General features: G+C 40.5%; 1 protein-coding gene across 1 annotated transcript; it reads right to left on the bottom strand.

The window, feature by feature from the left end:
* Positions 1-7,307: 7,307 nt before the first annotated feature.
* On the bottom strand, positions 7,308-8,270 carry LOC130836868 (olfactory receptor 7C1-like). Its single transcript, XM_057709502.1, has one exon. The coding sequence runs from the start codon at positions 8,268-8,270 to the stop codon at positions 7,308-7,310; it is 963 nt and encodes a 320-aa protein (XP_057565485.1).
* Positions 8,271-14,955: the final 6,685 nt, after the last annotated feature.

Genomic DNA, 14,955 nt, shown 5'->3' with positions numbered 1-14,955 from the left:
GAATAATTTGAAGCCCTCTTCCTATTTGCCTCCAGACCACTGGAGATATTATAAGCAATCAGGAGGTTGTAAGAGAAATTGTCCTGCAGTTAAGAGAAAGAAAGTTTTAAGAAGCAATCCCTTTAAGCCCCAGGACTGCCAGAAGGGTCATTTTTCTCCTCCTGAGGGACAATTCCCCCTCAAATGACAGGGTCAGCAGTTCCTCTGTTGTACCCCATAGCTTATCGTTAAACCTAAAATACAGAATCAGGCGCTGGATTCTTGACTGACACTGGTGCAACTTCCTCTACCATCTGCTCAGTGGCGTTGTCGCCCCAGTCGCTTGTGATTTTGTTCAAGCAGTTGGAAACTCTGGGTAGACTATTCCATTGCCAATATTTCAGCCCACTCCAATATCTTCAGCCTCCCCCCGCCCCATAACATACATTAGGCCTTTCTAATTTCCAACTGTTCACCAGTAAACCATCTTGGTGGAGCTTTTTAATGTAAACTTAATGCCACTATAACATGTAATGGGGGGGGTGTTTATTTCCCTGCCCTCAGATAAAGCCTCACACTGTTACCAAATGCAAGTTCATGTGCCCGTTGCACAGTGAGGCCAAGCAAACTAAAACATTGTAATCTGGAGCAGAGAAAGGTTTATTGCAGGACCATGCAAGGAGGGGGTGGCTCGCAGCACCCAAACCCCGAACTCTCTGAGAGGTTTCAGCAAAGCACTTTTAAAAAAAATTTACTATTTGCTTTTTTTTAAAACTTTTTATTTTTTAATTTTTTACAATAAACTGCATATATTTAGAGTGTACAATTTGGTATCCCAATCTCCCAATTCATTCCGCCCCCAACCCTCCCCGCTTTCCCCACTTGGTGTCCATATGTTTGTTCTCTACATCTGGTTCTGTATTTCTGCCTTCAGCAAAGCACTTTTAAAGGCAAAGTGAGGGAGGGGTGTGTGGTTGTTGCAAACTTCTTGGTGGCGAACTCTTTTGTTCTTGCCGTTGTCCTCGTAAGTCAGCTCATGATGGTCCTGTAACCTCCCAACAAGACACATGCTATTCTCTGTTCTGCAACTTTTTAACTCTGTATGAATGGACTCTTAAGAGTCCGAGCCCTGAGAATAGGCTATCCTGTATATTTAAGGCTATAGGTAACATTCAAAAGGTACAGAGCCAGCATGACTAAGTACAGGCAACGAGGCACAATGTTTAAAGTAAAAAGGAACAGATCTAATATGGAGTCAGATTTGTTCTTCCCTATTACAACACCTCCTACTTTCCTTAGTGGAAAGTCAGCCTGATTTAAATTCTAGGGACTTCCCTGGTGGCGCAGTGGCTAAGAATCTGCCTGCCAATGCAGGGGACACGGGTTTGAGTCCTGGTCCGGAAGGATCTCATATGCTGTGGAGCAACCAAGCCCGTGTGCCACAACTACTGAGCCTGTGCTCTAGAGCCCATGAGCCACAACTACTGAGCTAGTGTGCCACAACTACTGAAACCTACGTGCCTAGAGCCCATGCTCCGCAACAAGAGAAGCCACTGCAATGAGAAGCCTGCACACTGCAAAGAAGAGTAGTCCTTGCTCGCAGCAACTAGAGAATGTCCGTGTGCAGCAACGAAGACCCAGTGCAGCTGATAAAATAAATAAATAAATAAATAAATAAATAAATAAATAAATTCTGCTGAGTTGGATGGACCTTTAACAGATGTCCCGATAAATGTCTGAGCCACACAAGCAAATGAATTTGAGTTGCTACTATATAAAGGGACTGTGCATGTTATCTGGAAGAAAAATACACTTTTCCAGCAGTAGCCTAATAAGGTGTACAGATTAAAAACCAAGCAAACAAACAAAACAAACATACAAACTTTCTCTTAGTAATGAACATGTTACCCATATTTATTAATCAGGTATTAGGAAACTGCCTGGAGAGTACTTGTCTCTCACTGTCCTACTTCACTCTCTAAATCTCTACTATGGACTCTTTTTCAACCTGTGTGTGTGTGTGTGTGTGTGTATGTGTGTGTGTTTTAGAACTTTATTGGAGTATAATTGCTTTACAGTGTTGTGCCAGTTTCCGCTGTCCAACAAAGTGAATCAGCTGTATTTATACATATATCCCCATATCCCCTCCCTCTTAAGCCTCCCTCCCACCGCCCCTATCCCACCCTTTTAGGTCATGACTAATCATTGAGTTGATCTCCCTGTGATATGCAGCAGCTTCCCAATATCTATGTATTTTACATTTGGTAGTGTATATATGTCAGTGCTACTCTCTCACTTCCTCCCAGCTTCCCCTCCCCCCAACCCTGTGTTGTCAAGTCCGTTCTCTACATCTGCTTCTTTATTCTTGCCCTGTCACTGGGTTCATCAGTACCATTTTTTAAAGATTCCATACATATGCATTAGCATATGGTATTTGTTTTTCTCTTTCTGACTTACTTCACTCTGTATGACAGACTCTAGGTCCATCCATCTCACTACAAATAACTCAATTTCGTTCCTTTTTATGGCTAATGTTCCATTGTATATATGTACCACATCCTCTTTATCCATTTCGTCTGTTGATGGACATTTAGGTAGCTTCCATATCCTGGCTATTGTAAATAGTGCTGCAATGAACATTGTGGCACATGTATATTTTTGAATTATGGTTTTCTTAGGGTATATGCCCAGTAGTGGTATTGCTGGGTCATGTGGTAGTTCTACTTTTAGTTTTTAAAGGAACCTCCGTACTGTTTTCCATAGTGACTGTATCAATTTACTTTCCCACCTGTAGTGTAGGAGGGTTGCATTTTCTCCACACCCTCTCCATCATTTATTGTTTCTAGATTTTTTGGTGATGGCCATTCTGACTGGTTTGAGATGTTACCTCATTGTGGTTTTTATTTTCATTTCTCTAATGATTAGTGATATTGAGCATTTTTTTCATGTGCCTCTTGGCCATCTGTATGTCTTCTTTGGAGAAATGTCTATTTAGGCCTTCTGCCCATTTTTTGATTGGGTTGTTTGTTTTTTTGATATTGAGCTGTATGAGCTGTTTGTATATTTTGGAGATTAATCCTTTATCTGTTGCTTCGTTGGTAAGTATTTTCTCCCATTCTGAGGGTTGTCTTCTTGTCTTGTTTATGGTTTCCTTGCTGTACAAGTTTCATTAGGTCCCATTTGTTTATTTTAGCTTTTATTTCCACTACTCTGAGAGGTGGGTCAAAAAGGATCTTGCTGTGGTTTATGTCATAGAGTGTTCTGCCTATGTTTTCCTCTAAGAGTTTTATAGTGTCTGACCTTACATTTAGGCCTTTAATCCATTTTGAGTTTATTTTTGTGTATGGTGTTAGGAAGTGTTCTAATTTCATTCTTTTACATGTAGCTGTCCAATTTTCCCAGCACCACTTATGGAAGAGGCTGCCTTTTCTCCATTGTATGTTCTTGCCTGCTTCATCATAAATTAGGTGACCATATTTGTGTGGGTTTATATCTAGGCTTTGTATCTTATACCACTGATCTATATTTTAGTGTTTGTGCCAGCACCATACTGTCTTGATTACTTTAGATTTGTAGTATAGCTTGAAGCTGAGGAGCCTGATTCCTCCAGCTCCATTTTTCTTTCTCAAGTTTGCTTTGGTTATTCAGGGTCTTTTGTGTTTCCATACAAATTGTAAAATTTCTTGTTCTAGTTCTGTGAAAAATGCCGTTGGTAATTTGATAGGGATTGCATTGAATCTGTAGATTACTTTGGGTAGTACATTCATTTTCATTTTCACAGTATTGATTCTTCCAATCCAAGAACATGGTATATTTCTCCATCAGTTTATATCCTCTTTGGTTTCTTTCATCAGTGTTTTACAGTTTTCTGAGTACAAGTCTTTTGTCTCCTTAGGTAGGTTTATTCTTAGTATTTTATTATTTTTATTGTGATGGTAAATGGGAATGTTTCCTTAATTTCTCGTTCTGATTTTTTTCATTGTTAGTATATAGGAATGCAAGAGATTTCTGTGCATTAATTTTGTATCCTGCTTACGTTACCAAGTTCATGGATTAGCTGTAGTAGTTTTCTGGTGGCATCTTTAGGATTTTCTATGTATAGTATCTTGTCATCTGTAAACAGTGACAGTTTTACGTTTTCTTTTTCAATTTGGATTCCTTATTTGTTTTTCTTCTCCGCTGTGGTTAGGACTTCCAAAACTATGTTGAATAAGAGTGACAAGAGTGGACATCCTTGTCTTGTTCCTGACCTTAGTGGAAATGCTTTCAATTTTTCACCATCGAGAATGATGTTTGCTGTGGATTTGTCATACATGGCCTGTATTATGTTGAGGTAGGTTCCCTCTATGCCCATTTTCTGGAGAGTTTTTATCATAAATGGGTGTTGAATTTTGTCAAAAGCTTTCCATGAATCTATGGTTTTTATTCCTTAATTTGTTAATATGGTGTATCACAATGATTGGTTTGATTATTTTGAAGAATCCTTGCATTCCTGGAATAAATCCCACTTGATCATGGTGTATGATCCTTTTAGTTTGTTGTTGGATTCAGTTTGCTAGTATTTTGTTGAGGATTTTTGCATCTATGTTCATCAGTGATGCTGGCCTGTAATTTTGTTTTTTTGTGTGTGATATCTTTGTCTGGTTTTGGTATTAGGGTTATCGTGGCCTTGTAGAATGAATTTGCGAGTGTTCCTCCCTCTGCAATCTGAGGTTCTCTGTTAGTCTGGTGGTTCGGACTCAGAGCTCCCACCATAGGAGCTCAGGCCCAACCCCCGGCTTATGAACCAAGGTCCTACAAGCGGTGCGGGGCAACAGCTGGGAAAAAAAAAGAAGAAGAAAGAAAGAAAAGAAAAGAAAAAAAGCAGAATAATAACAAAGAGTAAAAAACAAGATTATAAAATTAACATATATGTTAGAAAAATAAAAATATAGATGAAACAACAACTGGAAGGTAAAACAGAACCACAATAGCAAAAAAGAGGAGGGGGAAAAAAAGCTGTGAAAGGCCTTGGCTCTGGGGGGGTGGGGCTTAGGCAGGGGTGGTATTTAGGTAATGGGAGGGGCCTACTCTATGGACCCATAGGGCCAGAAAAGGCCCTGGGGGAGGTGGGGGGAGGGGCTTAGGTTCAAGGAGGCAGGAGGAGCCCAGGAGTGCCTCTGGCTTTAAGGGTGGAGGACCAGGTCCAGGACCCCAGTAGCCTCCCTGGGCCCCAATGGGTGGGGGAGACGCTAAGCACGTCCCCCCCATCCTCTGATCCCTGAAGTTCCCTCCCATTGGCCTCTCTTCTATGCCCCCCCCCCATGCTCCCAGGACCCATGAGGCTGGAGGGAGCCCCTGGAAGGCAGGGGACGAGACCTGGAAGCCGAACAGGGTTGGGCAAGGGAAATGCCTGCGGCACATCCCCTGATCCCCCATCCCAGAAGGTGCCCTCCCTATCTGCCTCTCCTTCTCTTCCCCACACCTCACTCCCTCCTATGCCTCTAGAACCCATGCAGCCTGGAGGGGACCTTGGAGGGCAGAGGGCCCGGCCTGGAAGCCCAGCAGGCTTCCTGGCCAGATTGGGCAGGGGAAATGCTATGTGCGCTCCCCCTTGATCCTCTGAGCCCCCGAGGGTCCCTCCAGATGTGGGAACTCCTCCCTCTCTCAGCCACCCCTCAAGAGCACTAGTCCTCTCTGGCCTCCACTTCTCCTCCCCCCTCACAATCCCCCCAGGTCCTACCCTGTCACTCAGGAGTTCCTCCCAACTCCTTGGGTGTCAAGTCTCCCCACCAGTGTCGGGCAGGTGCCCTAGTTGTGGGGAGCCGCAAATTCTGCGTCCTCCCATGCCGCCATCTTGACTCCTCCCCCTGGAAGGTCTTTAATGTTGAGAACTTCCCAACAATATATATTCTACCATAACTCTTCCTTCTCAGGTAGAGACAGAAGGATCATTTTCACTAATTGAATAGTATACATAAACAGCTGACCATTGTTCCAATCCTTCCCATCATACACAAGTCCACTTGGAGCTGATAACATGGCCTTTGTCTTAACAAGAGCAGGATGGCAAGTTAATAATCTTGCAACAAAGCTTTCATATAATGGTATTACTAGTAATCACTGTAAAGTTTAACTACAGAATACCTAAGAGCTTTACTAATTCCATTTATTTAGTCAGTATTTGCATAGGCTTGTTTAGATCTACTCACTGAAGAAGAATTGACTGTACTTCTCTCCTATGGAAGATTTCTTTTTTTCTAGGCAGAGGAGATATGAAGATTAAGAAAAGGCAAAATTCCTGGCCATTATGAAAATGACTATTTAGATTATCAGGAAAAGGATCACTTTTTGTTGATTTAGCATCTCGTAAAAACCCTTCTAACAACATACATTAATGGCAATAATGATGTTTTGTGGGGATTTTGATGGTGTTCTGAGATTCTAGCTAACAAAGTGAAGTGACAGCATTAGTTTAATTCAGAGGCCAGCAAACGTTTACAGCGAAGGGCCAGGTAGTAAACATTTTAGGCTTTTTAAACAACTACCCAAGTCTGCTGCTGTAGCATGAAAGTAGCTATATAAAGTATGTACACAAAGGGGTGTGGCTGTATTCCAATAAAACTTTATTTAGAAAACCATAAAAAGGCCAGAGTTTGGTGTGTAGGTCATACTTAGCACTTGAAGCTAGACATGATGAAACTGTCCTTTATGGGCTGAGTTATGTCTACCAGAAATTTGTGCTTCGAAGTCCTAACATCTAGAACCTCAGAATTTGCCCTTATTTGGAAATAGGATTGTTGTGGATGTAATTAGTCAAGTTAAGGCAAGGTCTAAGGTGGAATAGACTAGGTCTGTAATTAATTTGACAGGCTTTCTTATAGAAAGGTGAATTTGGACATAGCTGCACATACAGACACACACACAAACACACACATACACACACACACTCACACACACACAGAGGGAGAACACCATATGAAGATAAATGCAGAGATTGAAGTCAAGCTTCTACTTGCTAAGGAATTCCAAAGATGACCAGCAAACCAAAAGAAGCTAGACATGGAAACAGATTTTTCATCAGAGCCCTTAGGAGGAATGGACCCTGTTGACTCCTCGATTTCAGACTTCTAGTCTCTAGAACTGTAAGATAATTAAGATGGTTATTTATGCCACCTGGTTTGTGGCACTTTGTCATGGCAGCCCTAGAAAAATAATACTCTGTCTTTAAACATGGTCAAAATCAAGACACAGAAAGATTAATGGTTCCAGGACTAGAAGAGAATAAATTGACATTTGGATACATCCAAGATCCATGAAAAGTGTTGGCAAAGTTTGATCCTTGCTACTTATGAGAGGCCTGCAACAGCCCTGTCACTGAGAGATGCTGCCCTGCTGAGGAGTCTCCCCAGGGCCCCCTTCATGTCCCTGTTCCTCAGACTGTAGATGAAGGGGTTCAGCATGGGGGTGACCATGGTGTACATCACCGAGGCCACTAGACTTGTCTTAGAGGATGAAGTGGCTGCAGAACTGAGGTAGACCCCAAGGCCTGTGCCGTAGAACAAGGAAACCACTGAGAGGTGAGACCCACAGGTGGAAAAAGCTTTGAACTTGCCCCCAGCTGAAGAAATCCTCAGTATGGAGGAAACAATCTGATGGTAAGAGAAAAGTATTCCATTGAAAGGAATCACGGCCAGAAGGCCAGTTGCAAAGTATACCACTATGTTATTGGTGAGAGTGTCAGAACAGGAGAGTTTCAGGACTTCAGGAAGATCACAAAAAAAGTGTGGGATTTCCAGATTTGTGCAGAAGGATAGCCTCAAAATGGGCAAGGTCTCAATCAAGGAGCCCATGACACTGAGGCACCAGGATCCCAGGGCTAGCAGTCCACAGAGGCAGGGGTTCATGATGACAGTGTAGTGCAGGGGGTGACAGATGGCCACAAAGCGGTCATAGGCCATCACGGTCAGCAGTAAATTGCCCAGGCATCCAAACACAATGAAGAAAAATATCTGGCTGAGACAGGCTTTATATGTTATGACTTTGCTCTGTGTCCGGAGGTTCAGCAGCATCTTTGGGATGGTGGTGGAAGTGAAACAGATGTCAGCAAAGGACAGGTTGGAGAGGAAGAAGTACATGGGGGTGTGGAGGTGGGAGTCTGAGATGATGGCCAGGATGATGAGTAGGTTCCCAGTGAATGTCACCAGGTACATGGACAGGAACAGCCCAAAGAGAATGAACTGAATCTCTGACTTTGCAGAAAATCCCAAGAGGAGAAATTCCAAAGCATGTGTTTGATTTCCTGATTCCATGTAGATGAAAGAGCTGTCAGGATATAGAAAAAACAACAACAACATTCAATTGTCATGATAATAACAGCACGGTAATGTGGTTACCTTAATTTCAGGTGAAAGAATTAATAAAATACTGCCTTTTTCTAACTGTCTTTAGTTGGGGAATTTGAAATACTTCCATCCTATTCTTTGCTGTCTCTATTATCTGGAAATGTAGTCTTAACTTCAAAGTATCCATACCGTTTATAACCTGGCTACTGAAGGTGTGGCATGTAGACCAGCAGGTCATGTTACTCAAGAGCTTCTTTGTTATTTTTGTTTTTGTTTTTTTAAATTTATTTATTTATTTATTGCCTGCATTGAGTCTTCATTGCTGCACATGGGCTTTCTCTAGTTGTGGCGAGTGGGGGCTACTCTTCATTGTGGTGCACGGGCTCCTCATTGTGGTGGCTTCTCTTGTTTCAGAGCATGGCTCTAGGAATGCAGCTTCAGTAGTGGTGGCCCATGGGCTCAATAGTTGTGGTGCCCAGGCTTAGTTGCTCCACAGCATGTGGGATCTTCCTGGGGCAGGGATCGAACCCATGTCCTCTGCATTGGTAGGTGGATTCTTAACCACTGCACCATCTAGGAAGTCCCAAGAGCTTCTTTGAATGCAGAATCCAAGGCCCCACTCAGACCTGCTGAATCAGAGTCTACATTTTAACAAGATCACCTGGAGTTTCACATGTGCATTATGTTTGATTAATCATCACAATTAGTGTTGTAATAATAATAATGTTCATACATTGGTATTATCTATTCCAAACATTGTTTCTGTACCCAATGTTTAATTTTCCAATGCAAATATCTACAATATACACAATTTGCATTGCTTATATGATCATATATTATATCATTTTACATTTTTATTTGGTGACACTCTGTTCTGTGTCATTGCAAAACCTGTCACACATTATGGATTTTTTCTTATATTTCAGTAGGATTTCTGAAAGTACAGCTTAAAAAATTAATATAAGCTCTGCATATTAGGCTAATGGTATATTAGGAAACTTTTTGAGATTAGGATTCAGAGTTCTTGCACATGAGCATATCTATACACACATACTTTAAAAAGGCTTTCAAGCTAGTTAGAGAGTGACGTCAGAGGAAATGGTGGAGTTGGAAACTCCATTGCCACTCCACAAAAACATTGAATCTACTGGGGAAAACTGTCAGTATCAACTTTATCATGAATATGAAAAATAATTGATGGTTTACAAAAAGAAATGAACCCTTAATCAAGAAAAAAGTGACTGACGGGGACTTTCTAAGTGGCACAGTAGTTAAGAATCTGCTTGCAAATGCAGGGGACGTGGGTTTGATCCCTGCTCCAGGAAGAACCCACGTGTTGCAGAGCAACTAAGCCCATGTACCACAACTATTGAGCCTGTGCTCTAGAGCCAAAAGCCACAACTACTGAGCCTGTGTGCTGCAACTGCTGAAGCCCACACACCTAGAGCCCATACTCCGCAACAAGAGAAGCCACCACAATGAGGAGCCCGTGCACCACAACAAAGAGTAGCCCCTGCTCAATGCAACTAGAGAAAGCCCAAGTGCAGCAACAATGAAGACCCAACACAACCAATAAACAAACAAACAAACAAACAAACAAATAAATTTAAAAAATACTTTACCATTAAAAAAAAAAGAAAATGATGACTGAAATCAGATTAGAAAGCTTTTTGGTAATTTAGGTTATTATTTCCCTAACATCCCCTTCCTGGCACAGTGGCAGTGTTAAAGATGGTGATCCACAGTCCCTGTGTGGATTCCTACTGCTGGAGGAGCAAACAAATGTGTTTTCTGAATTATCCTGTCTTATGGCTCCTTGAAGGACTAACAAAAAGGACTTACTTTTACTTTGCCTAATGTGAAACTATTCTCAAGGTGGGAAAGCAGCGATGTGGAGTGCAATCATCAGGCATAATTAAAGACAGATGAACTACCTGCTGGTGTGTGGGGCAAAAGATATGAGTTGGGGCAAACAATAGGCACACTGAAATTCCTGGAAGGAAATGCTGGGGAGTGAAATGGTTTGGACATATGACCATAAAAGTGTTCACATATTGTTTGGAATTTAAAAGGCTAGACACATATCCAAGGTAGAAAGCCTGCTCAGAAAAGATCAAAAAGCCCCGATATCTCATCTCTGACTGATATTCAAGGCTCTGGGCAAGTAACAAGTGAAGATAAAGGCAAGAGTTATAAAATGTCCAGCTGGGTATGAAAAGAATGTACACACATGCGCACACACACACACACACACACACACACACACACCCAAACAGCAAAGACTGGGAAACTTTGGTCTTTGATTCCAAAGTTTAAGGAAATCTCTCTATCACTAGCTGACCACTAAGATAACAGAACAGAGACTTCAGTGATCACACATGACAAAAAATACAGTCTGTAAAAAATTAGTTTATAAAAGTCATTAAGCAAACAAACAAATACAATCCACAATAAGCAGCAACAAAATACTCCAAGGAGGAGGGACAAATCTGATTTCCAGAATTGTGACAACAATATTCAAAATATTTAGTTTGTAACAACAACTATGATAAAAACTCTCCAGAAAGTGGGCATAGAAGGAAGTTATCTCAATATGATAAAAGCCATATATGACAAACCAACAGCCAACATCATTTTAAATGGTGAAAACTGAAAGCATTCCCTCTAAGGACTGGAACAAGACAAGGGTGCCCACTCTCACCACTATTATTCAACATAGTTTTGGAAGTTTTAGCCACAGCAATCAGAGGAGAAAAAGAAATAAAAGGAATCCAAATTGGAAAAGAAGTAAAATTGTCACTTTTTGCAGATGACATGATATTATACATAGAAAACCCTAAAGACTCTACCAGAAAACTGCTAGCACTAATTGATGAATTTAGTAAAGTAGCAGGATACAAAATTAATGCACAGAAATCTCTTGCATTCCTATACACTAACAATGGAAGAGCAGAAAGAGAAATTAAGGAAACACTCCCATTCACCATTGCAACAAAAAGAATAAAATACCTAGGGATAAACCTGCCTAAGGAGGCAAAAGACCTGTATGCAGAAAAGTATAAGACACTGATGAAAGAAATCAAAGATGATACAAACAGATGGAAGGACATACCATGTTCTTGGATTGGAAGAATCAACATTGTGAAAAGGACTATCCTACCCAAAGCAATTTACAGATTCAAAGCAATCCCTATCAAATTACCAATGGTATTTTTCACAGCACTAGAACAAGAAACTTTATGATTCGTATGGAAAAGCAAAAGACCCCAAATAGCTAAAGCAATCTTGAGAAGGAAAGATGGAGCTAGAGGAATCAGAGAGACTTCAAACTATACTAAAGGCTACAGTGATCAAGACAGTATGGTAGGGCACAAAAACAGAAATATAGATCAATGGAACAGAATAGAGAGCCCAGAGACAAACCCATGCACATAGAGGCACCTTATCTTTGACAGAGGCAAGAATATACAATGGAAAAAAGACAGCCTCTTCAATAAGTGGTGCTGGGAAAACTGGACAGCTACATGTAAAAGAATGAAATTAGAACACTTCCTAACACCATACACAAAAATAAACTCAAAATGGATTAAAGACCTAAATGTAAGGCCAGACACTATAAAACTCTTAGAGGAAAACATAGGCAGAACACTCTATGACATAAACCAAAGCAAGATCCTTTTTGACCCTCCACCTAGAATAATGGAAATAAAATAAAAAATAAACAAACGGGACCAAATGAAACATAAAAGATTTGTACATCAAAAGAAACCATAAATAAGACAAGAAGACAACCCTCAGAATGGGAGAAAATACTTGCCAACGAAGCAACGGACAAAGGATTAATCTCCAAAATATACAAGCAGCTCATGCAGCTTCATACCAAAAAAGCAACTAACACAATCCACAAGTGGGCGGAAGACCTAAATAGACATTTCTCCAAAGAAGACATGCAGATGGCTAACAAACACATGAAAAGATGCTCAATATCACTAATCATTAGAGAAATGCAAGTCAAAGTCACAATGAGGTATCACCTCACACTGGTCAGAATGGCCATCATCAAAAAATCTAGACACAACAAGTGCTGGAGAGGGTGTGGAGAAAAGGGAACCCTCCTGCACTGTTGGTGGGAATGTAAGCTAGTACAGCCACTATGCAAAACAGTTTGGAGGTTCCTTAAAAAACTGAAAGTAGAACTACCATATGACCCAGTAATCCCACTGCTGGGCATATACCCAGAGAAAACCATAATCCAAAAAGAAACATGTAGCATAATGTTCATTGCAGCACTATTTACAATAACCAGGACATGGAAGCAACCTAAATGCCCATCAACATATGAATGGATACAGAAGATGTGGCACATATATACAATGGAATATTACTCAGCCATAAAAAGAATGAAATTGAGTTATTTGTAATGAAATGGATAGACCTAGAGTCTGTCAGACAGAGTGAAGTAAGCCAGAAAGAGAAAAACAAATACTGTATGCTAACTCATATATATGAAATCTAAAAAAAAAAATGGTGCTGATAAACCCAGTGACAGGGCAAGAATAAAGATGTAGATGTAAGGAATGGACTTGAGGACACGGGTTTGGGGGGAGTAAAGGGGAACCTGGGACGAGGTTAGAGAGTAGCATTGACATATATATACTACCAAATGTAAAATAGCTAGTGGGAAGTTCCTGCATAACATAGGGAGATAAACTCAATGGGTGATGACTAGAGGGCCAGGATATGGAGGGTGGGAGGGAATTGCAGGAGGGCGGGGATATGGGGATATATGTCTAAATACAGCTGATTCACTTTGGTGTATCTCAAAAACTGGTACAACAGTATAAAGCAATTATATTCCAATAAAGAGCTTTAAAAATAAAACAAAAGCAAGAAAAAATATAATGCATGCAGAGAAACAAAAATATATGGTTCATTCACAGGAAAAATGAAATAGTAGAACCTGAATTTGAGGTGGCCCAGGTCTTGTACTTACCAGAGAGAGACTTAATATCAACTCTCTTAAGTATGCTTAAAGAATTAAAGGAAGCCATGCAGAGTTAAAGGAAACCAGGTTGTCTCACCAGCGAACATATACAAACAGATATAAATTATGAAAGCAACCAGATAGAAATTCTAGAGTTTAAAAGTGCTGTAAAGGGAACTCTCCTGCACTGTTGATGGGAATGTAAGCTAGTACAGCCACGATGGAAAACAGTTTGGCGGTTCTTTAAAAAACTAAAAATAGAACTACCATATGATCCAGTAATCCCACTACTGGGCATATACCCAGAGAAAACCATAATCCAAAAAGAAACATGTACCGTAATGTTCATTGCAGTGCTATTTTCAATAGCCAGGACAAGGAAGCAACCTAAATGCCCATCAACATATGGATGGATAAAGAAGATGTGGCACATATATACAATGGAATATTACTCAGCTATAAAAAGGAATGAAATGGAGCTACATGTAATGAGGTGGACAGACCTAGAGTCTGTCATACAGCGTGAAGTAAGCCAGAAAGAGAAAAACAAATATTGTGTGCTAACTCATATATAAAGAATCTAAAAAAAAAAAAAAGAAAGAAAAATGGTGCCAATGAACCCAGTGACAGGACAAAGATAAGGATGCAGATGCAGAGAATGGACTGGAGGACATGGGGTTGGGGGGGTGGGGGGCGAAGGGGAAGCTGGGACGAAGTGAGAGAGTAGCATAGATGTATATACACTACCAACTGTAAAATAGATAGCTAGTGGGAAGTTGCTATATAACACAGGGAGATCAACTTGATGATGGGTGATGCCTTGGAGGGCCAGGATGGGGAGGGTGGGGGGGAGTCGCAGGAGGGAGAGGATATGGAGATATGTGTATAAATATAGCTGATTCACTTTGGTGTACCTCATAAGCTGGTACAAGAGTGTAAAGCAACTATATTCCAATAAAGAGCTTAAAAAAAAAGTGCTGTAACTGAAACCAGAAATTCACTGCTAGTCTTCATTAACATATAAGGTCAGGAAGAAGAAAGAATTAGTAAGTCAATGAAGGTAAGTCAATGGTGATTATGTATTCTGAGGAGCAAGAAGAAAAGAGAATGAGAAAAATAAACAGAATCCAAGAAACCTAGGAAACCCATCAAATATAGTGACATATGTATAATTGGAGTCCCAGAAGGATATGGGAAGGAAGGGGGTAGAACAAATATTTGAAAAAATAATGATTGAAAAATTCAAAAATTCCAAGCTTGATAAAAGATATGCATCTACGTGTTCAGGAAGCTCAACAGACTCCAAGCAGGATAAACTCGAAGAGATCTATACTGAGACACACTGTAATCAAACTGTCAGAAGCCTTAAAGGCAAAGAAGGGATCTTGAAAGCAGCAAAAGGGAAGCGACTCATAACATAAAAGGGATTCTTAGTAAGATTAACAGTAGATTTCTCATGAGAAATATTGCAGTCATAAGTAGTGGGGCATCGTATTTAAAGTGCTGGGGGAGAGGGGGAAGATATCAACCAAGAACTGCATATTCAGCAAAACAGCCCTTCAAAAATGAAGAATATAATCCATAAAAAGAATCTAAAGAAATACATGCTACAACTTGGAAAAAAATGCAAAACATTATGTTAAATGAAGGAAATTCAACACAAAAGGC

This window comes from Hippopotamus amphibius, chromosome 15 (assembly GCF_030028045.1).
Source record: "Hippopotamus amphibius kiboko isolate mHipAmp2 chromosome 15, mHipAmp2.hap2, whole genome shotgun sequence".
NCBI lineage: Eukaryota > Metazoa > Chordata > Mammalia > Artiodactyla > Hippopotamidae > Hippopotamus > Hippopotamus amphibius.
This window is presented reverse-complemented; position numbering and strand designations above follow the sequence as displayed.